The following is a 25,954-nucleotide window of genomic DNA, read 5'->3' on the forward strand; positions in this document are numbered from 1 at the left end:
AGGAACAGGAGGACCCAACCTAATATAGCTCGCAGGCAGAGGGCAGAGCAGGGTGGAGGATTCGGACTGAACCCCCTATGAGGAAGCAGCAGGCTTGCATCTGGAAGGCAGGAGCTGAATGCCTGAGATTTTCTCCAGTCAGCCAGAGCCCTTCACAGCAGGTGAACCCAACCCCCACCTGCAAGATTACAGGCTTGATGGCAAGGTCAGGCCCAGGAGTTTCTAGTTGATATGTACATTTCCTTAGGGGAAAGGAGAAAAAGGCCCTTTGCCAGACACTATGTGCTATACAGCTCCTCAGGCCCCATTTATTAAACTCAGTAGAGCAGAGAAAATAGAGACAGGCACAAAAAAGACACTATCTTCTCTCCTGCAAAGCTGTTTAACATTCACTTCATATCCTTCAAGTTGGGGCATAATATAGCACCAGGCTTTATAATATAGTTTATTCCAAACCTCATATATTGCTTTTCCCTTCTCTTATTCCATATTACCCCCTTCCCCCAACTTTGTATTTTTGTTTTAAATTCTATTTTCTCCCTTGCTATGATTTGTTTCTATTCTGTACTATTACTATTGCTCCCTTCTCAAGCCTCTCAGAACCATTTGTAACTGCCATTAGTTATCTCATATTCCTTCCTCCATTCTTAAAATACCCTTATTCTCTCTCCACTTTTACCAATGTTTTCTCATTGGTAGTAGATAAGGTGAATAATACCCTCTATCCTCTCAAAGTAACTTCTTTCCTCTAGACATCTCTTAAGCTCTTCTTTATTTCCTTGTGCCTTCTTATTCCCATTTCACCCATATAAATCTTAGCTCCTTGGTTGTTGATAGCTCTGTGGTAGAGATATTTCTGCAATTAGTGTATATACAAATATATATATTTTCTTTAAGTTTTGGTTTTAACCTAATACTACATGTTTCACCTCTCTTAATCCATTCAACCTTCCCTCTTCCCTTTTTAACTTACAAAGTAAATTTTATTTTCTTTCCCACTTTGCCTTGTCTCTACTCCTTCCTCTTATTATTGTCCCTCCCTCACAAAATCCCTTGTCTTTCACTTAGTCATCTCATATTCATTTTTCATTTCTTATAATAGTCTTAATTTCTTTACATGCTTATTAATATTGGTGCATTGCCTGTTGATAGTGTGAGTGTGGGTGGAGGATATCTTTATGGGTGTGGGTCTGTTTCCTGGACTGTTTGTTTTTTGTTCTGGCAGCACCTGTACAACAGTATAAAAGATGTGGAGGGCAGAGTGATTCTCAGTCGATCAGCCAGAGGGAAAACCCCACCAAAGAAAGACCCAGAGACAACCCAAACCTAATTACAACCACATAAAAGGCATAAAGGGCAGTGCAAGAGCATCAAGCACAGTTGATCAAAGGGATTGCATCACAGAGTCCCACAGGTCTCCTACCACAGAAGATCACACTTCAAAGACAGGGAGTCAAGGCAGATGGATCTAACAAGCAAAAAAAAAAAAAAAAAAAGAAGAGTCACTGACAATGGGAAGACACAGAAACAACCCCAATCAAAAGGAAAGGAAAAATCCTTTGGAAAAAGGATGGAAAAAATACAAGAACAGCTAAATGAAACTGAGGTAACCAAACTATCAAACATTGAGTTCAAAATGATGGTTATAAGGATGCTAAAGCTGATTGGCGAGAACTTCAACAACACCAGGTAACCTTCAAGGAACTTATTACAAACTACACCAGCATGAAAAAGGACATTAAACACTATCAATGAGAGCCAGAAGGAAATGAAAAATACACTAGTTAAAATGAAGAACACAGTAGAAGGAATTAAAAGCAGGTAAGATGAAGCAGAGGATCAAATCAGCACGCTGGAGGACAAGGTAGAAGAAAATTCCCAGACAGAGCAAAAAATGAAAAGAGACTCAAAAAGAACAAAAAGAGGTTAAGGGATCTACAAGGCAACATGAAACATAACAATATCTGTATAATAGGGATACCAGAAGGAGAAGAGGAGCAAGTGATAGAAAACCTGTTTGAAAATGTAATGACAGAAGACTTCCTAACTTGCTGAGGGTCCCAATCAAGATGAACCCAAACAGGCCTGCTCCAAGATACATCATAATTAAAATGGCAAAATTTAAAGACAAAGAGAGAATCTTACAGGCGACAAGAGAGAAACAGACAGTAACATAAAGGGAGCTCCAATAAGGCTAACAGCTGATTTTTCAGCAGAAACACTGTAAGCCAGAGGGAATGGCAAGAAGTAGTTGAAGTAGTATAAAAAGCAAAGGCCTACAATCAAGACTACTCTACCTAGGAAGGCTCTCAATTAAAATGGAAGGTGAAATAAGGAGTTTCCCAGACAAAAGAAGGCTAAAAGAATACACCTCCACCAAATCAGCACTGTAAGACATGATATAGGAACTGCTTGAAGAAGATGAAGAAAAAGGGTGAGAGAGAGTAACACAGATTCAAAGGTGAAAAATGGATAAGTACCTGTCAATAATAACCTTAAATGTAAAGGGATTAAATGCTCTAATCAAAAGACATAGGGTAGCTGAATGGATAAGAAAACATGACCTACACATATGCTGCCTACAAGAGACCGACCTCAGAACAAAAGATCTATACAGACTGAAAGTAAAAGGATGGAAAAAATATTCTGGTTGAATGGGCAGGAAAAAAAAGCCAGGATAGTAACACTTATATCAGACAAAATAGACTTCAAAATAAATTCCAAGAAAAGAAACACATAAAGACACTTCATAATACTCAAAGGATGAATCCATGAAGAAGACATAAATATTGTAAACATATATGCACCCAACATAGGAGTACCCAAATATATAAGGAAAATCTTGGAGGACTTCAAGAAAGATATCAACAGCAACACACTTACAGTGGGGGATTTTAACACCCCACTGTCAACAATGGATAGATCTTCCAACAAAATATCAACAAGGATACTGTGGCATTTAACAGTGCCCTAGGTCAAATGGACTTAACTCACATATATAGAACCTTTCACCCCAAAGAAGCAAAACACACATTCTTTTCAAATGCACATGTACCACTTTCTTTTTCTTTTTTTTTAAGATTTTATTTATTTATTTTTAGAGAGGGAAGGGAGGGAGATAGAGAGAGAGAGAGAAACATCAATGTGCGGTTGCTGGAGGTCAAGGCCTGCAACCCAGGCATGTGCCCTGACTGGGAATTGAACCTGCGACACTTTGGTTCACAGCCCGCACACAATCCACTGAGCTACACCAGCCAGCACATGTAACATTTTCAAAGATACAACACATGACAGAACACAAAACATGCCTCAACAAATTCAAGAAAACTGAAATTATGTCAAGCATTTTCTCAGACCACAAGGGATTGAAACTAGAAACCAATCTTGAGGAAAAATCTCAAAACATTCAAATTCATGGAGCTTGAATAGCATGCTATTAAAAAATGAATGGGTTAATAATGAAATCAAGGATAAAATAAAAAAGTTTATGGAGTCTAATGAAAATGAACACACAATAGTCCAAAAGCTATGGGACACAGAGAAGGCAGTTCTGAGAGGGAAATTCGTATCAATACAGGCCTACCTAAAAAAGATAGAAACTTTCAAATTAACAATGTAACCCTATGGGTACCAGAACTGGAGAAATAACAACAAACAAGACCCACAGGCTGTAGAAGGAAGGAAATAATTAAGATCAGAGCAGAATTAAATGACATAGAGACCAAAGAAAAATTGAAAGGATCAATAAATCCAGGAGCTGGTTCTTCAAAAAGATAAACAAAATTGACAAGCTTTTAACCAGACTCATTAAGAGAAAAAGAGAGAGGACCCAAATAAATTCAATCAGAAATGAAAGGGGAGAGATTACAACTGATATCACAAAATGCAAAGGAATGTAAGAAACTACTATGAAGAAATATACGCCAAGAAGTTTGAAAACCTGGGAAAAATGGACAAATTTTTAGAAACATATAATGTCCCAAAACTGAATCAAGAAGAAGCAGAAAGCCTGAATGGACTGATAATAGCTAGTGAAACTGAAGCAGTTATCAAAAAATTCATGGCACACAAAAGTCTTGGACCAGATGTCTTCAATAGAGAATTTTACCAAAGATTTAGGGAAGAGCTAACCCCTATCCTGCTCAAACTATTCAAAAAATTCCAAGGAGAAGGAAGACTCCCAAACTCTTTTTATGAGGCCAGCATTATCCTAATTCCAAAACCAGATAAAGATACAACAAAGAAAGAAAACTACAGGCCAATATCACTGATGAAAATAGATGCTAAAATCCTCAATAAAATATTGGAAAACAACATCCAGTAATACATTAAAAAGATCATACACCGTGATCAACTGGGATCATCTCAGGGATGTAAGGATGGTACAATATTCAAAATCAATAAATGTAATATATCACATAAACCAAATGAAAAACAAAAATCACATGATCATATCCATAGATGCTGAAAAAGTATTTGATAAGTTACAGCACCCACTTATGATAAAAACATACAGCAAACTGGGAATAGAGGGAGCATACTTCAATATAATAAAGGCCATATGTGAGAAACCTACAGCCAACATCATACTCAATGGCAAAAACAAAGACTTTCCCACTAAGAGCAGGAACAAGACAAGGATGTCTACTTTCACCACTTCTATTCAATATAGTATCGGAAGTCCAAGCCATAGCACTCAGACAGGAAAAAGAAACAAAAGGCACCCAAATTGGAAAGGAAGAAGTAAAACTGTTATTGTTTGCAAATGACATAATAGTATAAATAGAAACCCCTATCGACTCCACCAGAAAACTACTCGACCTAATAAGTGAATTTGGCAAAACAGCAGATACAAAGTCAATATTCAGAAATCAAAGGCATTTTTGTATACCAACAATGAAATATCAGAAATAAAAATTAGGGGAAAAATTCCATTTACTATAGCCAGAAGAAAAATAAAATACCTAGGAATAAACTTAACTAAGGAGGTAAAAGACTTGTACTCAGAAAACTACACAACACTGAAGAAAGAAGTTAAGGAAGGCACAAATAAATGGAAACCTATACCATGTTCATTGATTGGAGGAATTAACATCATCAAAATGTCCATACTACCCAAGGCAATGTATAGATTTAATGCAATCTGTATTAAAATACTGATGACATATTTTAATGATATAGAACATATATTTTAAAAATTTATATGGAACCATAAGCAATCCCAAATAGCCTCAGCCATTGTGAGAAAGAAGAAAAAACTGGGAGGGATCAAAATACCTTATATCAAACTATATTACAAGGCCACTGTAATCAAAAGAGTCTGGTACTGGCATAAGAACAGACACATAGATCAATGGAATGGAATAAAGAGCCCAGAAATAAATCCAAGAATCTGTGGTCAATTAATATTTCACAAATGGGGCAGGAGCATAAAATGGAGTAAATAAACCTCATCAATAAATGGTGTTGGCAGATCTGGACATGTACATGCCAAAATATCAAATTAGATCACCAGCTTACAACATACACCAAAGTAAACTCATGGTGGATAAAAGACTTAAATATAAATTGTAACACAATGAAAGGAGAACCTAGGCAGGAAAATTTCAGATTTCCCATTAGGCAATATTTTCATGAATATTTCCTCTAGGGCAAGGGGCATAAAAGAAAGAATAAACAAGTGGAACTACATCAATTTAAAAAGCTTCTGCACTGCTAAAGAAAACATCTGCAAAATGAAAAGGAAACCAACCATATAGGAAACATATTTGCCAATGACACCTTATGCAAGAGTTTGATCTCCAAAATAGATAAAGAATTCACATGACTCCACGCCAGGAAGACAACTCAATTAAAAAAATGGACAAAGGACCTGAACAGACACTCCTCCAAGGAGGACATACAGAGGGCCCATAGGCATATGAAAAGATGTTCAACATCACTAGCCACCAGAGAGATGCAAATTAAAATCACAATGAGATACCACCTCACACCAGTCAGAAGAGCCATCATTAACAAATCAACCAACAAATGCTGGACAGGTTGCTGAGAAAACGGAACCCTAGTGCACTGTTGGTGGGAATGCAGACTGGTGCAGCCACTACGGAAAACAGTATGGAATTTACTCAAAAAAAAAAAAATTGAACTGCCTTTTGATTCAGCAATTCCACTGCTAGGCTTGTACCCTATGAATCCCAAACCACCAATTTCAAAGAACCTTTGCACCTCTTTATTCATAGCAGTGTTATTTATAATAGCCAAGTGCTGGAAATAGCCTAAGTGCCCTTCAGTAAATGAGTGGATCAAAAAACTGTGGTATATTTACACAATGGAATACTATGCAGCAGAAAGAAAGAAGGAACTCCTATCCTTAGGACAGTATGAATGGAACTGGAGAGCATTATGCTAAGTGAAATAAGCCAGGTGGTGAAAGACAAATACCATATGATCTCACCTATAAGTGGAACCTAATCAACAAAACAAACAAACAAGAAAAAAAGAACCGGAGATGTGAAAATAAAGAAGAAACTGACAGTGAGCAGAGTTAGGGGAGGGGAATAATGGGGAAAAGATGGGGAAGGAAGGGTCAAGTCAAGGGACAGGTACAGAGACTCATGGTCAAGGACTATGGGTTAGGGACTGTCTTTGGGAGCAGGGATTGGACAGGGCAGGGTAGAGCAACAGTGGGAAAAATGGCAACAACTGTAACTGAAGAACAATAAAAAATAAGAATAAGATCTTTATTAAAAATTAGAATAGATGCTAACCTGTTTCCATGGTAACTTACTGAAACAGGCCTTTCTTCATTTAATGGAAATGTATGATTTATGTACATACCACATGTAGCTCCTTGCTCTGTATTGGATCAAGTCCTTTGATAAAAGAATAAAAGAAATGAACTGCAGGAAAGTTCTATAGCTCTGTCCCTGCTTGTGGTAAAATTATACTTGGGCACTAAATAATAAGAATAAGAGGCCTTTCATTCTGGCTATATTCATTTGCTATGCCATTTTTAATAACAAAAGTGCATGTCCAAGTGTTTTCATGAGGTCGTATTAGAAATAAGTTACAAGCTATGCTTTGACAACCTCTTTGCAGCCTGAAGCTCTTTGCTCCTTTTGTCACCCTCAAACCAAAATTCTCTTACTTGACATTTACATTCTGTTATTATCTTAGCTCTTCTACTTATAAAACTTAATTTTCTGCCCTCCCTAGTGCAGGCCTGCCACTCTGTTTGGGCCTGCGTCCTTGCTGTCCTCACATGCACTCTGTGCTCGCTGTCACTTCGGTGAAGCCTCCCTGTCCTTATTGAAGCTCTTTTGTGAATACATCCTATACAGCAGTATAAATATTCTTTGTTTCAAGAATCATTGTTATTATCCTGTTCAGATTGAATATAGGGATTGTGTAATAATCCCTATATTTACTTATTTACTTATTTATATTTCATGCTTTAAAAAAGTGGCAGTAGAATTTTACATATAGCATAACTACACACATATATGTGTAATATATATGTGTGTGTGTGTATATATATATATATATTTATATAAAAACAGGTAAGATGAAAGAGAGAAAATACATCCACATAAATAATGATGTAATAAAATAATCTAAGAATGAGGCTAAATATAGTTAATAAAATATTATTATTTTTTTCTGTATGAATTATGTATTTAGTAGGAAAAAAAACCCTTGCTCAAGAGAAAAACTTTTCATAATATTCAGAATAGTATGAAATTCTCTTAGGGAACCCATGGGAAGGATTTCTTGTCATGTAACAAACAGCATCTTCACCAACTTTCTCACACACACACAAAAAAAATTTGAGTTTTAAGTATATCTTTGTATTCCTCTTAGTGCCCATATATTACTGGGTTCATAAATGGTGTTCAATACATTCTTGATTAATAAGTTTTTTTCTTTAAATCATTAGTTTTTGATTGCCATCAGGTTGCTCAAAATTGTCACATTGTTCTGAAATATTTTCTAAAAATATTTGTTTTCTAAACATATTTTCCTAAATTTAAGCTTTCTAAATTTGTTTTTCCTGTCACTGATCCAAATATTTTACAAATCATTTGGATTTCCTGCTCTTGCCTTTATGACAAAACAGATTAAGAATACTAGAACTGGCCCTGGCTGGCATAGCTCAGTGGATTGAGCGCGGGCTGCGAACCAAAGTGTCGCAGGTTTGATTCCCAGCCAGGGTACATGCCTGGGTTGCAGGCCACGGCCCCCAGCAACCACACATTGATGTTTCTCCCTCTCTCTCTCTTTCTCCCTCCCTTCCCTCTCTAAAAATAAATAAATAAAATCTTTAAAAAAAAGAATACTAGAACTGATAGACATCTAGTTCAACCACATCAATTTATGGTACTGGACACTGGGGTCCAGAAAGGACAAAAGACTTTTATAAAGCCACTGCTATGACAGAATAGTTGTGCCTTATCACCCATCTTATGTTAAACCCAATTGCTGGATGGTGGTGTTTGGAGGGAGGTCTTTGAGGTGAGGTCATGATTGTGGAGCCCTCATGAAGGAGATCAGTGTCCCCATAGGAAGAGGGAGAGACCAGTGTTTGCTCTATGTCTGTGCCATAGGAATACTTAGGCATACGACAGGAGAAATACATTTAAAGATAAAGTGAAGAAAGGAATGAGGTTCAGACATTTGAAATAGAACAGAATAGAAAATTTCTACTGGGACTAAATAGTTATTGGAGATAAACCTGTATCTAATAAAATTAGCAGAAAGCTTGGAACCCGTCTCTAAGTAACAGGAGCTTCAGAGGAGATAAAATGGTTGGCTGCAGGAGCAGATTGGTGCTGCTGGTTGCAAAACATTTTTCTTTAACTGGTTTTTAGTTAACAGCCGATCTTTCTCAATAAGAAAAGTTCTATTGGTGGTGTGAGATAATGTGTGTGTGTGTTGGGGTTTTATTAAACTAGGATAATATAAAACATTCTGCTTTATGAGATTATGTGATATTTTACTATTCAGGGAATACTCTGGGATTCTCATTAATTAAATGAAATTAAATTTATGTGAACTTCCCAGAGTTCATAAAGTATTTTAAAGTGTGAGCCTTATGGAAATTTAATTTTAAAGTCTTTAGAGCATGGGTTGATATAATGATACACTATAATTAACCAATTAATCAACAGAATAAATATTTTATCCTACTACATGCACAGACATACACTGATATCACCGTGTCCCAAGGTCCCCTCTTAGAGACTATCATGCAAATTCAGTCCAGGGTCCCCCTAGTTGCCCCTGCAGCCCATTTTTCATCTACCGCTTTCTGTAACAGGAGTCACGGTTGGCATCTTCACCGTTTCAACACTAGGAATAATCAAACCTTTTTGAAGCTGGTTTGTTTTTATACTTTGACATAATGAATCATATAACCAATTTTGTACTTACAGCTAGAAATCTCAGAGCCAAAGTTGTGGCTTATGAAAATGAATGCAGGATTTCAGGGAATTAATTTTAAGTACTTTACAGTAAAATAGTAAAAGTGCTTTCTAGGTTGAACTTGCATTGCCAATTTTTCCATAGCTTTTGGAAAAACTTTCATATGTGATGGATCTTAACTATTATTACAAAGAAATGCATAAAATTAGACTGAACAACACTTAGAAAAATGAATCTAAGAAACAGGTACTTTTAGTGCTCAATTTTTAGGAAACATTAAGGGAAAAAATTCTCACAATTTCTGAGTAATTCCTACCAGGGAAAGAAACAGGTTGAACACAGTGGGTTTATCATTTGTTGCTATGCCAGGAAACATTCTGAGCAGGCAAAACTAGGCAAAATCAGATCCTCCACATTTAAGTTCCTCCACATTTTAATCAACCCCAGGCTTAGCAGATGTTCCATTAATGTAAATAATAATGCAGTGACTTAGCAATTTTTTTGTGATTTTTTGCTCAGTTCTTGAGTTAAGATTAAAAAAAAATTACAACAATTTTTAGAACTCCCATGCAGAATTTATTAACTATTAACCAAAAGAGACTGTTATAATTTTAAGGATTTACTTTTAGATATTTTATATTTTTTAATTTTTATCAATGAAGTATTTAGAGCTTATTGACAACTTTATTTGCTACAGCAGTTACACTAAAATAGAAAACAGAATACAAAAAGTCAAAATAAAATGGAATCTCCATAAACAAAGTTTCCATAATTAAAACATTCTGTAAGATCAGTATAATTCAAAGCTATTCTATTTAGCTACCACTTCATTTATTGAAGCTGTAAGATGAAATAATATATTTTTCTAACTTTGTGGAAGGTTTGGTGTCTTAGACCTCTTTTCCAAAGAGGTGGATTGCTTACAAATACTAAGCTAGACCATCCTGGGAGTTTTCATTTGTAAGATCCTATACTAATTTCCTGTGGCTGCTGAAAGAAATTATCAGGAACTAAGTGGCTTAATGCAATGGAAATTTATTCTCTCATCGTTCTGGAGGCCAGAAATCTGACACCAGTTTCATTAGGTAGAAACCAAGGTACTAGTAGGTCAGCATTCCTTTTGGAGGCTCCAGGGGAAAATCTGCTTCTTGCCTCTTCTAGCTTCATAGCTACTGCGTGCAGTCCTTCACTCATGGCCCCATCATTTCTTCTCTGCCTCCATGGACTCACTGCCTTTTCTTATCCTGTGTGTCAAGCCTCTCTCTGTGTAACAGGATACATGTGGTTGCATTTAGGGCCAACCAGATAATCCAGGATAATTGTCCCATCTCAAATTCCTCAATTTAATTACATTGCAAAGTTGTTTTTTTTTCATATAAGATAACATTCACAAATTCCAGGGATTAGGATGTAGATATCTTTGGGGGTCATTTTTCAGCCTGCCATAGCTCCAAATCTAGGTACATCCATAGCGACAGTTTCATCCTCCAGGATATTTTTTCCTTTATGTAGTTGAAATGTTGAAACTATTTCTGTGATAACAGCAGGTTTTTAGTAACTAAAATTTTTGTATGAAAAATTTCTGTTCATTCATTTTACAGTAAGCAGTTATTACCATATAGAATTAAAAAGGAAAAGAACTAATTATTGCTTCCAAGAAGAGTTTACATTTTTGGAGATATAATGAATAAACATACATAATTGAAATGATACCATAAGTGCTAAAGTATAAGAGAAAAATTGAGAAAAATAATATAAAGTAAAAAAAAATGAGAAAAATTTTAATTATTATGAGTTCCAGAAAAAGGAATTATCAATGAAGATTGAAAAGCAAATTACACACACACACACACACACACACACACACACATAATACTACATGAAGAGAATTAAGTTTTTAATTGGAATTAGATAAACTATGTAAACTATGGAACTATGTAAACTAGATAGAATTCATGCAGTTAGAAAAGTGGAGGAAGGCATACCAGGTTGGTATAAGAAAGATATCACAAAGAACAAACAGATCATAATAAAATTTTAAACACTTAGTCAGGCAATACTCAATAGTTGATGAAGTTGAGAATTTCTATAGGTGAGCAACAGAAGACAAAATTACAAAGGTAAAAAGTGGTCAGATTATATAGAACTTGGACCAATAAAGAATGTTAATTTTAGCTTGTAAAATCCAAGAACTTTTAAAAGCTTTTTGTTTGTTTTTTCTAGTTGGGAGCAATATGCTGGAAGGAGTCCTCACTTGATTATGGACTGTGAGTAGAGTGAAGATGGGAACAGGTTGGAGCCATGGGGAAACTCTACTGAAACTACTGTAGTAATCAAAGCCTAGACTGAGAAAGCAGAATTATTAATCAAATAAAAGAATAAATAGATAAAAACCACACACAGAAAGAATCCACAGGGCTTAGTGTCTAGTCTGGGGAGGGCAGGGGTAATGAGAGATAAGAGAGAAAAATGTAAAAATGGGCGAATGATGAGATTAGAGGGACAAAAGGCTTTGAATAAAGGATGTAATTATAGACAGACTGAGTTTGAGGCTACATATTCTCATTCAAAAATCAATGTGTATTAGTTTGAGACAATAGGTGGTATGATTTTGGAGCTTCCTTAAAGGTAAGTTTGAGGGGGTTGATTATCTAGAAAAATAAATAATAGACTCACTGACTTATACATGTATCCCAAAGGCTCTGTTGACACGGGGCTGATCCTATAATAGCAGGCCCTGTTGAAACTACTTGGAATGAAACTAAATCTGGGACTGATGGACTTGAGGATGAGCAGAGACCTCCTGATCCCCAGAAAAACTGAGTCAATGTGAAATGTATGTCTTTCTATATTTTGTTCTTCTAACATCATATACTAACATCATCTACAGTGTCTATCATAGGCTAGGATAATGAGGTTTTGTTGAATGAATGTTTGAGCCAAATTACTATTTCATCCTCAGTATATTCTATTTTTCTGGTAGGAGCATCAGCCAATCAAAGACCAGAGATGTTCTCCTAACCAAGCATTAATGAGATTGAAAGGCTCTTAGAATACTTTCTATTTCTGTAGAAATTATAATAACTCTGCTCTTCTAGCTTGCATGTATCCAACTCATTTAAACATTTAATGAGTGTCACATGTTCATTCTTTCTTCATAGGGCATTTCCTTTCACTTGCAAATTTACTTTGTGAAATCCCTGGAGAGTTTTTATGCCATTATGCACATTACTAAAATGGGACAAAATTAGTGTAGAAATGGTTTCTAAGTAATTACAGTACTTACAAAAATGCAAACTTAAAATGAAGACATACATGTTGAATGAATGTATTCATTACAATCTGGGAATGTATTAGTATGCATTACTAAAATAATTAAACTTTCTCTAGGAGAAGGGATGTAATGAGGAAAGTATCAATCTACTCTCAAAAATTTATAATACACCTATCATAAGGTTAGATTTCTTCTTACGTATAAATAATCACATTTTAGAGGAGGAGGAGACATTTGTATAAAAATATAGGTAAGACGTAATGATCTCTTCTTTATCTTGGCAGACACAGGGCTATAAGAAGTGGTTAGCATAAGCTTCCCTAAATGCTACCTTGAAAAATGGCTCTGAATCATTTACTGCAATAAGTTACATGGAATGTTTCCATATGCTTTCTAGCTCTCTTCAAATGAGTGGCTCCAGGGAGAAAGTGAACCATTATAAATGTATTAAAATGTGAGCATATATTTTATCTTTGGAAGGAATTAATAGAATATGTATAGGGGTTTCTTTTCCTCCTTTTTGGATTAAAGATGTATTTTAATTCAAGAGGAAAGACTCCACATTACATTTTAAAAAATTATATACTGATACTTAATATAAAATAAATGGTTATTTTATAAATACTATATTAATCTAAGTTGGACACAAGTATATTTTATATAAATTTTAAATAGAAATTTGTGTCAGACTTAAATTGATATGATATATGAGTTCTGTCCAGAAAGTATCCATCCACGTAATATGAAAAATAAAGACATTTATTGAAGAAGACACAATATACAGAATACATTATACATAGGACAATGATGCCTTAGTCCCCTTCAAAGTAGGTACCTTGGGACCTCACATAGTTCTCCCAAACACCATTAGCTACCATTTAATATTTTCCTGAATCTCACTGACAGTCTGAAATCTCTTCCCTTTTAAAGGTCATTTTAGTTTTGGGAAAAGCCAGAAGTCATAGAGCACCAAATCTGGGCTGTAGCAGGGCTGAGTCACCTGGGTGATTTGATGTTTTGCCAAAAAACACTGCATGAGACATGATGCATGAACAAGTGTATTGTCTTGATGATGCTGCCAGTCACCAGTTGCCCATAGCTGTAGCCTTCTGAATCATCTGAATAGATTCCATGGAGGAATGTTCAAGCTTAATGCAAAATTTGATGCATATTCATTGCTCTGTTTGCTCAGTCGTTTTAAATTCAATGGCCAAAAAGTTCACATGCTCACTCAAAGGCATCTACCCACCCCCACTGATTAGTATGGTAAAGTTGTCATTGTTCATGCACATACATTCCAGTTCCCTCTCTTTGGCTGCCAGGTTACATCGAGGTTGCACAATCCATTCTGTTTATAGTAACAATGCCTGGACTTTTAAAGATTTATTCACCTGTTTTGGTATTGGCTCCTTTAAGGTTATGTAAATGTCATTTAAAAGCATCTCACTAAAAAAGAATTGTGTTTATTTTTGTGTGTGGTGTAAGACGGGGATCTGGTCTCATTATTCTGGACATATCTGTCTAATTTTCCCAACACCATTTATTGAATAAACTGTCTTTAGCCCATTGTGTGTGCTTGCTTCCTCTGTAGAATATTAATTGACTATAAATGTGTGTGTTTATTTCTGGACTGTTTATTCTGTTCCATTAATCTATGCTTCTGTTTTTATGCCAGTACCATGCTGTTTTGATTACTATGGACTTATGGTATAGTTTGATATTAGGTAGTGTGATTCTTCCAACTTTGTTCTTTCTCAGGATCACTGTTGCCATATGGGGCCTTTTGTGGTTCTATATGGGAAGTGGGGGTGGGTGAGGTTGCAAGGAGTTGTGGGGGGAAAATGGAAACAATTGTACTTGAACAACAAACTTGAATTAAAAATGTGAAGAAAAATAAAATACTATTTACAATTGCTAAAAAATAAATAAATAAATTTTTGAAATATTTGTTCTAGGTTTATGAAGTATATTGTTGGAATCTTAATAGGAATTGTGTTGAATCTATAGATTGCTTTGGGTCTTATGGGCATTTTTATGATGTTAATTCTTCCTATCCATGAACATGGTATGTGCTTCCACTTATTTGTATCTTCTTAAATTTCCTTCCTCAGTGTCATAATTTTTTTAGTACAGCTCTTTTACATCCTTTATGTGGAATTGAATGGACAAACTGAAATAACAAGCAAAACAGAAACAGACACATAGATAGAGAGCAGGAAGACAGACCAGGGGTAAGGGGTTATGGGGTAAGAGGGATTGAGCAAAAAGGAAAAAAGGACTCATGGGCATGGACAACAGTGTGGTGGTTGGTGGGGGGAGTGGAATATAAGGGGACTAAATGGTAATGAAAAAAATAGAATAAAAAGTTTTCTAAAAATAAAAGAATTGTATTTCTACATCGAAAATGGAAAGTATAAAGGCAAACAATGACTAAAACACAAAGTGTTTCAAAGTCTATATATGAAACACACTATAGACAAAATGTCAAATCAGAAAAATATCTACAATATGACCATAGGTAATAGTGTTACTTAATAAAGTGTTTTTATGAGTATATAAGAGAAAAAAGAATCCTCTCAATCTCCAATGAAAACATAAGCAAATGCATGACTAGGAAATTCACAAAGTATTAATATCAATTACAAAAATACTTAAGTGCACTGATAATGTTAGAAATATAATTTAAAAGTATGGATTTAATAATAATTCTCCACTTGCTACCTTGTCTTTCCAGTATTCTGGCTACAAAAACCTCCATGCATTCTTTCATTTGTTTGACTAGTTTTTATTTGGTACCTACCACAGTCCAAGCCTTATGTCAGTGCTGGAGATAAAAAGGGGAGAATGTGCTGGATACAGGAGTGTTTAAGAAAAATATATCCAGCAAAGAAAGAAAGAAACTACCAAAACTTCTGTGCAAGGAAAAATAGTTAATGTATAATTCTCAACAAAGATAAAGAACCTTCTTCTAGAAATATAACTGAGTGGAAATATGAAAAAATAATATTAACATTTGTTATGACTTTTGTGTAAAAGTAGAAGAGAGAAATTAGAATATTTTTATGGATTGAGGCTACTTTTAAGAATTCAAAACTAAATAACCATAAAAATAGATGCTGCTTCCATGGTAACATGAAAGAATAGCAATAAAAAACAGGGAAGGTGGCTCTGAGAATAGAATCCTAAAATCTGTTATTTTTTTCAAGTAAGCCTAAAACTTAAACATGTCCCTACTATTAATCATCCTAGAAATATTGAGTTCTACCAAGGTATGAATCGTAGTAAGGTTTTATGCAGTGGGTTAATATTTTCATATGTATTTGTTAGAACAGGAAAAATAGTATACTTTATTAAGCTTAACAATATCACAGAAGCGTTGTGCATTTATCTTACCTCTGGCATTTTTCATCAATGTTTCACTAAATGAACATTTTTTTCTCATAAAAATACAAAGAAATAATTAAGAACATAAATGAAAAAATAAGTACATAAAATAATTAATGGCAATATACCAGTAAGTACTGAGTGTCTAGTATATGCCAGGCTAACTGACAGTTGTTTTATAAATTTAGTAATCTTTTTTTTTAAGATTTTATTTATTTATTTTTAGAGAGGGAAGGGAGGGAGATAGAGAGAGAGAGAAAGAGATAGAGAGAGAGAGAAAGAGAGAGAGAGAGAAACATTAATGTGTGGTTGCTGGGGGTTATGGCTTACAACCCAGGCATGTACCCTGGCTGGGAATCGAACCTGGGACACTTTGGTTCCCAGCCTGCGCTCAATCCACTGAGCTACAAATTTAGTAATCTTTAGAGAAAAAAAGATTAAGGAACATCTTCTATCTACTTTGTAGGTAAAATATTAAGCTCAAAAACATTATGTGACCAACCATAAGTGATCCAGGTCAGATTAATGCTATAAAATGTTCTTTTATTCTCAACAGTTCATTTTTCTCCAGTTTTGCTTAATTATGAAAGTAATGCATACACACACACACACACACACACACACACACACACACACATATACATGGGGTAAAAATTAAAATTCCTTCTTCAAGTTCAATCTTCTTGTCAGAGGTACTCTATATTCCAGATAGACTACTATACATAGCTATTATATAGAGCTACTATATAATCTATATACATAGCCACTATACATAGCTACTATATACATAGTTACTATACATAGCTATTATATAGTCTATTACATAATCATCTATATAAAAATAGATATTACAGATACTATAAAGAAAAATGTCAATGTATTTTTCATAAATGAGATCATTCAAAATAAGTTATACTCTGAATTTTTTACCCTCTTTTCAGTTTTTGCTGACAATGCATATAGACATATCAGTCATTTTGGTGGCTATGCAGTATTTTGTGCTATGAATATACCATAATTTATTTAAATATCCCCCTCTTGGTAAATATTTAGCTATTTCCACTGTCTGTGTTATAACAAAAAGGATGCCAGTTAACATTCTTGTACATATATTTGTAGACATGAATAAGTATTCAGGAAGATGAAAAATAATTGTTTTAATTTCTATCTTGCCATGAAATTGACAATGTAGAGATGGTAGAATATCTGTATGTATGGTGTTTTTACATGTTTTTCCTTTGCTTACTTCACTTATGAATCCCTGAGCTTGGTGACCTTGTATACTTTTGTCCTTATTTGCACATACCTGATAAAATGAGATGGGTCTAAAATATTTGACACTCTTCACTACCTATAAGTTCATTGAAAATGTTGTCCTTTAAATTAAATTCTGTGGCGTTTTCTTAGTAAACTTGGGATAATGAAATAGCCTAATTAGTTCTTAATTTGAATGCCTATTATTTTTATTGACTTGTAAGCCAAAGTCTAACTTGATGGCTTTCACAACAACAAATTGCCCTCAGATGTGAAGCTGATAAGAAAGAAGAGTTTACCTGATTTCCTCCCATACCGTGACAGTTGAATATGCCCACTTTTTCATTTTCCTTGCGGCCCATGTTGTCTAAACATTGATTAGTCTCAACATTTCTTATCTGAAGGAAACATACACAGAAACAGAATTCAGAGACCTAAGTCAGAAAATCTTTCTGATATCATCAAATTGTATATCGATAACAAAATTATACACGTTTATAAGGAAATTTCTCTAAGAACATTTTGTTTTAAATACGTATTTCTCTTTCTCTGTGTCCATTTCCAGATCCGTGTAAGCTTCTGACTTCCTACTGAAATAAACTTGAACAGCCAACACTGGCATTGTCATTAGCCCCTAATCAAAAGGTACAACTTGTTCACAGCACAGTGTCGGAGAGTAAGGAAACTCTCCATGTTGCAAATTAGGAATTCTTCCCAAAAATCCTTTTAAAACTAGGACAATTTCCAAATTCTACTTGAATAACCATAGTCTGTTCTTGAACTTTCAATGGTACCATATACAAAGGAATAGAAACAAATTGGTTAAATCTTTAAATTTATGTTTTTATAGATTGTTTCATTACTAGGTGCTTCACTTTATGTATTAATAAAGGTTAATTACATAGTTTATTTCTGTAACTAAAACATATTCATCCATTTTCCATTCTTAATGCCTAACTTGATGGAAAGCAGTTGACCCTAAGAAAACATTACAAGGATAAATGGTGATGTCACATTAAAAAATTTGGAAAAGCAAGATTAAACTGCTAACTGAAAACATAGATTTTTGGTATATAATCAAGCATTGCATTAGTCCCAAAATTAACATAAAGTTAATACATATTTGATACATATTTGAGCCAAATGTAATTACAAAAGCCATTCATAGAGTTTTAAAATACTCTAATTACTAAATCATGTACAAATGGGTGCAAAAAGAAGAAAAATTGTTCTAATATATAGAATGTTTTCATTTTTTTTCCTTAGTCTCCACTGCAAGTATGAATTTACTGTTCTTGTCCACTCTGCTTCCAAAAAGTTTTTATCTCTGACTCTTATTAGGACATGCATATTTTATAAGTGAATGCATGTTCACTCATACATTACTTGGATATGTCCATTTAGCAATCTATGCTTTAGATACATGTTTATTCATATTGGCAATTTTTAAAAAGTTAAAAATTGATACAGAAGATGGATTAGGTTAGTACAATTCACTTTTTTTGTATGGTGCAGAACTTCATGGTCACGGAACAGTTCCTAGAATTGGGAAAGAAGATATGATTTTCATTTAAGGCCCTATTTGGCAACTGAGAACAGTGGGAATAAGAATTTATACTTGACTGGGGTTGGAAAAAGTAGAGCAGAGTGGTCAAACCCTGTTCCAGTGGGTTGGGATTTAGAGCAGCATTATAAATGTTTTCATCAAGAAATCTGAGCAGCAGCCCATTAGAACAGAGAGAGCACACTGTGAATCTTAGAAGGAAAGGATATAAGCTTCAAGCAGCAAAATCATGTACAGGTCCCATAATGGTGGGTTCTCTCAATCTGATTTAGGTTGGTTCAGGTGCTGGAGGAAACTGAGCCAATAGACTAAGGCTGAAGGTTTTTCAGAACCTGTAGCTGCATGGGATTGGGAAAGGTAGCAATCAACAGATGTAGTAAATTGGTCTGCCTATGTTTTCAATGGTCTGATCAATATGCAACATATAAGTTGAATTATTTTTAAATCCCTTACATCAGACTTACTAACTTTTCATAAAAGGCACACTTCTTGAAAAACAATAAAAGAATTATTTATCATCATAAAAAGTATAGAACAATATATACAATAACAGAGGAATAAATATCTCACTGAGTAAATAGAGTGAACACAGTCCCTCCCATCATGGACTATACATTTTAGAAGGGAGGAGTACAATACACAAACATACTTGTAATGTCAGAAGATCAAGGAGTCCTAAAAAGAAATGTAAAGTACAGTAAGTGTAGAGAAAGTAATAGCAGGGATACTATTTTAGACAGGGGTCCAGGAAAGGCCACTTTGAGGAAACATTACTTGAAAAGACACCTTATTGAAGACAGAGAGCAATCATATTTCCATCTATGGAAGAGCATTCTAGACTGGGGGAAAGCAAATGAATGCTCCCTGCACCTGAGAAAATGAGTGAAATAACAGGTGAATGATGTAGCCAAGGTACAGTGAGGGAGGGGAAGATTAGAGAGGTACCCAAGACTAAATAATATAAGAAATGAAAGGTTTTTGAGCATGAAGGTGACCTATCAGTTGTTTGTTCTGGCTTCTGTGTGGAGAATGGATTAGATGAAGGCAAGAGTAAAAGCAAGGACACAAGTAAGGGACTACTGCAGTCACACCAGCGAGGGGTGATGGTTACTTGGAATAAGTAGGTCAAAGAGGTCAAGTTTGGCATGGTTCTTCAGGGAGAACCAACTAGGACTTGTTGTTAAATTGAATATGACCTATGAGAGGGAATAAGGACATCAAGAAGCATTCCAAGGTTTTGACTGAAGCAAATTGGTAAATGATTCCATTTACTGGGAATAATATTCTAAGCTTTTGCATACATTGCTAAAATATATCTGTGGTTTTTACATTTAAAAACCAATTTGGTAGATTTGAAATCCTTGACTCACAATGTCCCCTTGAGTAAGAGTATCTTTAAAATGTTATTCTATCTACCATCAGCATAAATAATTGTTTTCGAGAAGTCTGATGATAATCTGGTTTTCTTACCCTTATCCTTACAAATGTCTATCTGCCTGAATGCCAATCTGACTTTTCTTTTTCCTTTTCTTTAAAGTCCAATAGAGTTACCACAATATATCTTAATATTGTTCATTCTGGATTACTCTTCAGGTCTCTGGTATTTCTTTTCAACATGTAGTTTCACTTTTATTTTCAAGAAAGTTTCCTTTGTTATAATTATTATGTTAATTTTGTTTAATTGCTTTGATTTTCTCATTAGAAAATCCTATTATCTTGGACCTTGTTGCTTATCTTTCATATACATCACTTTCTGTTGAAGGGTTGTGTCTTATTTTTTATTTTGAAAAATTTTCCTTCTCCCCTCTAAAATGTGTATGGCATTTTATCCTGGAATTACTGACTCATATGGTCTTCAAGTTTAGCCTTAATTTCTAAACGGTTTTGTTTCTTATTTTTTAAATTCTTTCCTGCCCTCATTTCAGAGGGTTTTTTTCTCAATTTGATTTGTAGTCTTCTGCCCTATATTTTATTATTATAAAATTTTTTCTACCTTGTTTTGAAATTTTAGGTTATATGTTTCCTCTTTATCTTTATTCTTATTATATTTATCCTTTTCAATATTTTTTTGCATGCCACCAAATCTCCAGTCTTTTAAAACAGAGGATTTTATCAAGGGATTCTTTCTCTTCTCATCTCTCTCTTTCTCTCTCTCTCTCTCTCTCTCTCTCTCTCTCTCTCTCTCTCTCTCTCTCTCTCTCACCTGGCATCTTAAAACTATTACAAGGCCTGGTTCCCATGCCCAGACACTCCCATTTAATTGGTAGAAAGTATAACCTGTCCATCAGGTTTTTTTTTTAATTTCCTTAGGTAACTTTAATATGCAGCAAAGTTTAACAGCTACCATGTTGGAGGAAGGTATAGAGTGTCTTGATGTTAAATGGTAACTTTACAATGACTTTTCCCTTTGAAATAACTTCTTTTTTAGCAGTTCCCATATGGGCTGCCCAGTAGACTCACTTGGAAAGCTTTTGAAATATTCGGACTGGCTTCACCCTCATAGATTCTTATCCACATGATCTGAAGTACGACAAGAATACAGTTTAAAGCTCCTCAGATGAATGCACAATTAGTGTTGAACCTCCTTGTTTTAGGAAAACACACTGGGGTACTTGCTAGCTGGAAGACTATCTATTTTGTGAATCATTTTAGACACTGAGCACTGGTGGAAAGTTAAGGAGGTTTTCATATCAAAGCTGATTCCTTTACTACCCAGTGGGGATGTTTAAGGGGGATTGTTTTGAGCTGTCCTTGCAGGAAATGTTTACACAGGAGACCATTTCAAACTTCACAAGTCTGGATCTCCTCTTTTTCACTTTTGGAAGAGCTGAAAAAATTGTCTTTATTTTTTGAGATCTCCTAGTTCTGTTCATCTTTCTTATATTTTTATCTGGACCTTCCATATCTTTTGTCCCCGTTGCCCCTACCTCCTCAATTTGGGCTTTATTCCTTCAGATTTCTCCTGAGAAGAAACTTCAGCTTGTGAGTTTTAAGAATTCATAGGCCACAATATTCAGACCCTCAAACATGAGAAAGGAGACTTTTCACTGACTTCAAAATTAGATTGTATGCAAGTACATCTCTTAGTCTTAACTATGATAAAATTGCCCTGAATCAATTTCTCATGAATGTTTATTAGTAATTTAGGTGGCATCCTGGTCTTTCCATCAGACACCCCATTGCTTCCCTTTGCTTCCTACTGCAAAAATTGCAGTAAAATATGGTTGTAAAACTGTTAGCTCATATTTTGTAATTTGTGAGTATACCTTGCCACCTACTTTTGTTGTCAACATTGTCCATCAAGCTTTGGTTTTGCTATCCCCAATGCTCCCTCTGTTTCTATGGGGGAATTCAGAGACTTGCAAACATGATGCTACTGCTGCAACTATTTTTTCAGAATTTCAGGATAGACTCATTTTAGGGAATGCAAGGAAAGAAGCCTGCTACATTTTTGATATGTTCTAACTTTTCTACAGTGGTTTGGTAGTTTCTGGACAAGTAATATTACTTGTCTCTTAGGATGTAGCAGATGTTCAGAGGATACAATATAGGAACTCAAGTCCAATGTGGTGAAGTTGGCTGGACATGGGGTCTGGGAGACAAGAAACAAACAGAAGTCAGTGGTTTGGGGCAGCTGTGGAAGGAAACAGGGCAGATGACTACCACCACTGCCACGGTAATTAACAATTATGAATTGTACAAGCTGCTTGCTATTCCAAGCTCTTCTGTGTAACAACTAATTTAATATTTATAACCAACCAAACTACTCTCATTTTACAAATGAAAACATTAAGATACAGTGAAGTTAAGTAATCTGCCCAAAGAAGGAACTGAAAGTTATTGTAATGAGTTTGGGAATTGCCCACCCCTGATGTCCAGAGAGGCAGGCAGAATTTATCAGAAAGGAGGTCTGGAAGGAGTGAGGAGGAATCAAGCTCTAGTTGACCAGAAGTAGAGGTAACAGTAGGTAATCCAGACAATGGTGAAGACACATAGAACAAGACATATGGAAGCTGGCTAGGATCAGATCTGGGGACCATGTTAAGAAGAACAGATGTAAGGTTTTCTTTGTGTTGAATGCCACACTGCTGGACTGAGGTCATGTAAGAATTTCTGGCAATGGCCAGGATGACATTAGATATATACAGGATGGGGCATAGAGTATCAGGGAACAGGGGTATCAATCAATACCCATCTTGAAAAAATTGGAGGAACACATCATAGGAATACAGACATAATATCTGAAAAGTTTCTGTCATTAGACCTATGATATCCAGATTTAAAAAGAAAAACCCACACCCACCTAAAAGGCAGGTTGGTTTATATGAGATTGTTGTCAAGTTAGTGAGCCAAACACTCTTGGGATTTGCAACACCTTCTTCAAAATATAAAAATGGTCACTAGTGTGTACTGACAATCCTCAAAAAGAACATCTTAATGCAAATTATAAGGCATTGGCATACAAGAAAGTTCACACTGTGCATCTCATCTGTCAATATGCAGAGGATGATCAGATTTAGGATAATCTTGTGTGCTCTTGAAATCAAAATCTGTCTAAAAATACCCTGGGACCTCAGTCCAAGAATGTTATTTAAGCAAAGAAGTGAAATTTCAGGAAAGATCCTGATCTTGTCACCAGTACCTGACAATACTAGTTGCTTGGTCATGCCATTAAAAAAATCTAAGCAACCAATCACACTAAAGAAATTTGTTAGAAATTTCTTACTGAGTGTGGTCTATGACTTGTATCAATGTAAGTATAGCACACTGGTAGTTCTGAGATCTGGAAAATTCTTTTGATTCATGCTTCACGTTAGCAAGTCTTTTCTAAATGTTTCTACTCATCGGCTTTTGCTCCCTCTGCTGGATTTTAATAGCAAGCAACCATGAGAATCTCAATTCTGAAAAGAGGCACTTACTCCCTCCTACTACTCCAACTTTTACATTTCAAAACTAATATGTGAAATCCATTCTAAAGATAAGAGTCTAAACTTAAACTATTTTATTTTTTGCTTTAATTACTCCAGTACTTGCTTATCCTTTAATTTCACATTATGTTCCTCATTGTCATTATTTTATATGTCAACCTCATTTGGTTTTTCTTTGTAAAGAAGGAGATAGGCACATTTGTAGTCAATTCCTGAGTTAAATATTAATGTTTCCATATTATAATTGTTATAGTGAGTGTGTATTTAAATATATTTTCTTTTTGCCAAGTTGTGAATAAATCAGAGGGATGTGTGAAGAATCTCTGTGCTTAATAAATCCAAGCTGACTTTGGTGTAGAATGCCCTGATGAATGACTATGAGACTTAAAAATTCTGAATATGTGATATCTTACCACCATTTCACCAAAAAAGTAAATAACATAAGAAATTAAACAATTTCACTTATTTTGGTGAATAACAAAAACAAACATGATTGAATCCTGGGAGAATTCAGTATATGCCTAACTTGCATATACTTTGTTGTAGTTGTTTGTGCCAATACATATTTAAGTAATAAAATTAGAATTCATTCTAGCCTAATTATCAGTGATGTGAATTAAAAATGTTTTTCAGGTAATGAACCCACTCGCTTTGTTCACAGGTGAGTCAACCAGCCCAACTTCTTTAAAGTTAACAACTAATGATGAGTAGCATCTTCTGTCTGTCCATATGCACATTCAGTTACCCTGGCATGGAAATTAGCTACCTGGGTACCAAAGGGTTTTGGAAATATAATCGTGAGCAGAGAGAATGCCCCCATTTGTGTAAGTCATCTAAAATGAGGCTTTCTTACTGGTTATCCTATTAAAGGGTCAAGAAGACTGTGAATCTATAAATAGATTAATCTCCTGATTACCCACAGAGACGGAAAAATCTTTAAGCATTTTAGCTTCTGAGTTTGCAGTAACTGATTATACCCTAAATCCCTTCAGCCTAGCAGCTTCATAGATGTTCATTTTTTAGTAACATAAACTTGATCTTTAACAGTATGTAAGGACATGGTGCCAATATGTGCCAATCTCTTAATTAGTTGCTGTGGTTAAGGGACACAAGAGGGAAAAGAAGTGCTGAGGTCAAGTAGGTAATACACAATGCACAGATAACATCTAAACATCTTCACACCAACAATGAACTACAAATTTTAAGCCCCAAGAGTTGTCACTTGGCTCCAGAAATCCTCTTCTTCTTGCCATCTGACGTACCTGTGTTTCATATAACTCACGATGCTTTTTTTTTTTTTTTGTAAAAATGCTGGCCTGTCTTCTGGGGTGAGAGATTACTGCATTAAAATGACATTTTCAATCTTAAACTTGAATTAGCCTTTATATTTACAAGATCAGAACCTGGCATACTAAATCTACATAAGCTAAAGGGCTACTTAAGAAGAGAATTTAATGCTGCAAAGAGCTTCACTTCCTTATTCCATTATGATCTACTTATCGAGTCTAAAAGGCACATGCTTCATTAAGCTACTTAAAGGTTTTAGTTCAAAGCAATTGCACAGCTTTTAACTTCCAATTGGAAATTGCATGAAATTCGTGAGCTGGGAAATGTAGTATTTCAATTACCTGAGTAAAATGAAAACATAAGAAATTAAGATATGACCATCTAACATCAATAATTCTATTAATGATTATTTTGGTGACAATATATAATGAGAAGCTAAATACTACATTTACCTCTATCTTCTAGTACAGCTAGGAAGATTTTAAAAATTAACAGGGAAATGTATATTCACCAGTGGACTGCCACATTAAATATACAGGATTTGATAAATAGTGAAACTTAAGCAAATTGTAAATTGTTAAATTTTAACAATTTCATTTGAAATTAAGTGGGTACATATGAATATACTACAATGAAATAATTTTTTTGTCTGGATAAGTAGCTTGGACATGAGATATTACCTTCATAAAAAGCTTTAAGTAAATAACTGTTGTTCATTAACAGTTCATCCCAAACTCATTATCAAAATGTCCATCTTAAATTATGCATATGTGACTATGCAAAATTGAATTGGGAAGTAGTGTTCCTTGCTCTGTGAATTTGTCCTTCTGTTTCCATGGAAAC

General features: G+C 34.8%; 1 protein-coding gene across 5 annotated transcripts in view; it reads right to left on the reverse strand.

Moving 5' to 3' along the window:
* GALNT13 (polypeptide N-acetylgalactosaminyltransferase 13) overlaps positions 1 to 25,954 on the reverse strand; it is a 495,830-nt gene that overhangs the window by 25,114 nt on the left and 444,762 nt on the right. For 4 of the 5 annotated variants that reach the window (XM_045831790.1, XM_045831772.1, XM_045831781.1 and 1 more), the window contains exon 11: positions 17,632 to 17,730. The exons of the other annotated variant lie outside the window; for it this stretch is intronic. In XM_045831790.1, the coding sequence (XP_045687746.1) occupies positions 17,632 to 17,730 (99 nt within the window). The remainder of the gene's footprint in view (positions 1 to 17,631; positions 17,731 to 25,954) is intronic. 5 annotated transcript variants of the gene reach the window in all.

Source organism: Phyllostomus hastatus, unplaced genomic scaffold (genome assembly GCF_019186645.2).
Source record: "Phyllostomus hastatus isolate PE091 unplaced genomic scaffold, TTU_PhHast_1.1 phas_contig_1, whole genome shotgun sequence".
Classification (NCBI taxonomy): Eukaryota; Metazoa; Chordata; class Mammalia; order Chiroptera; family Phyllostomidae; genus Phyllostomus; species Phyllostomus hastatus.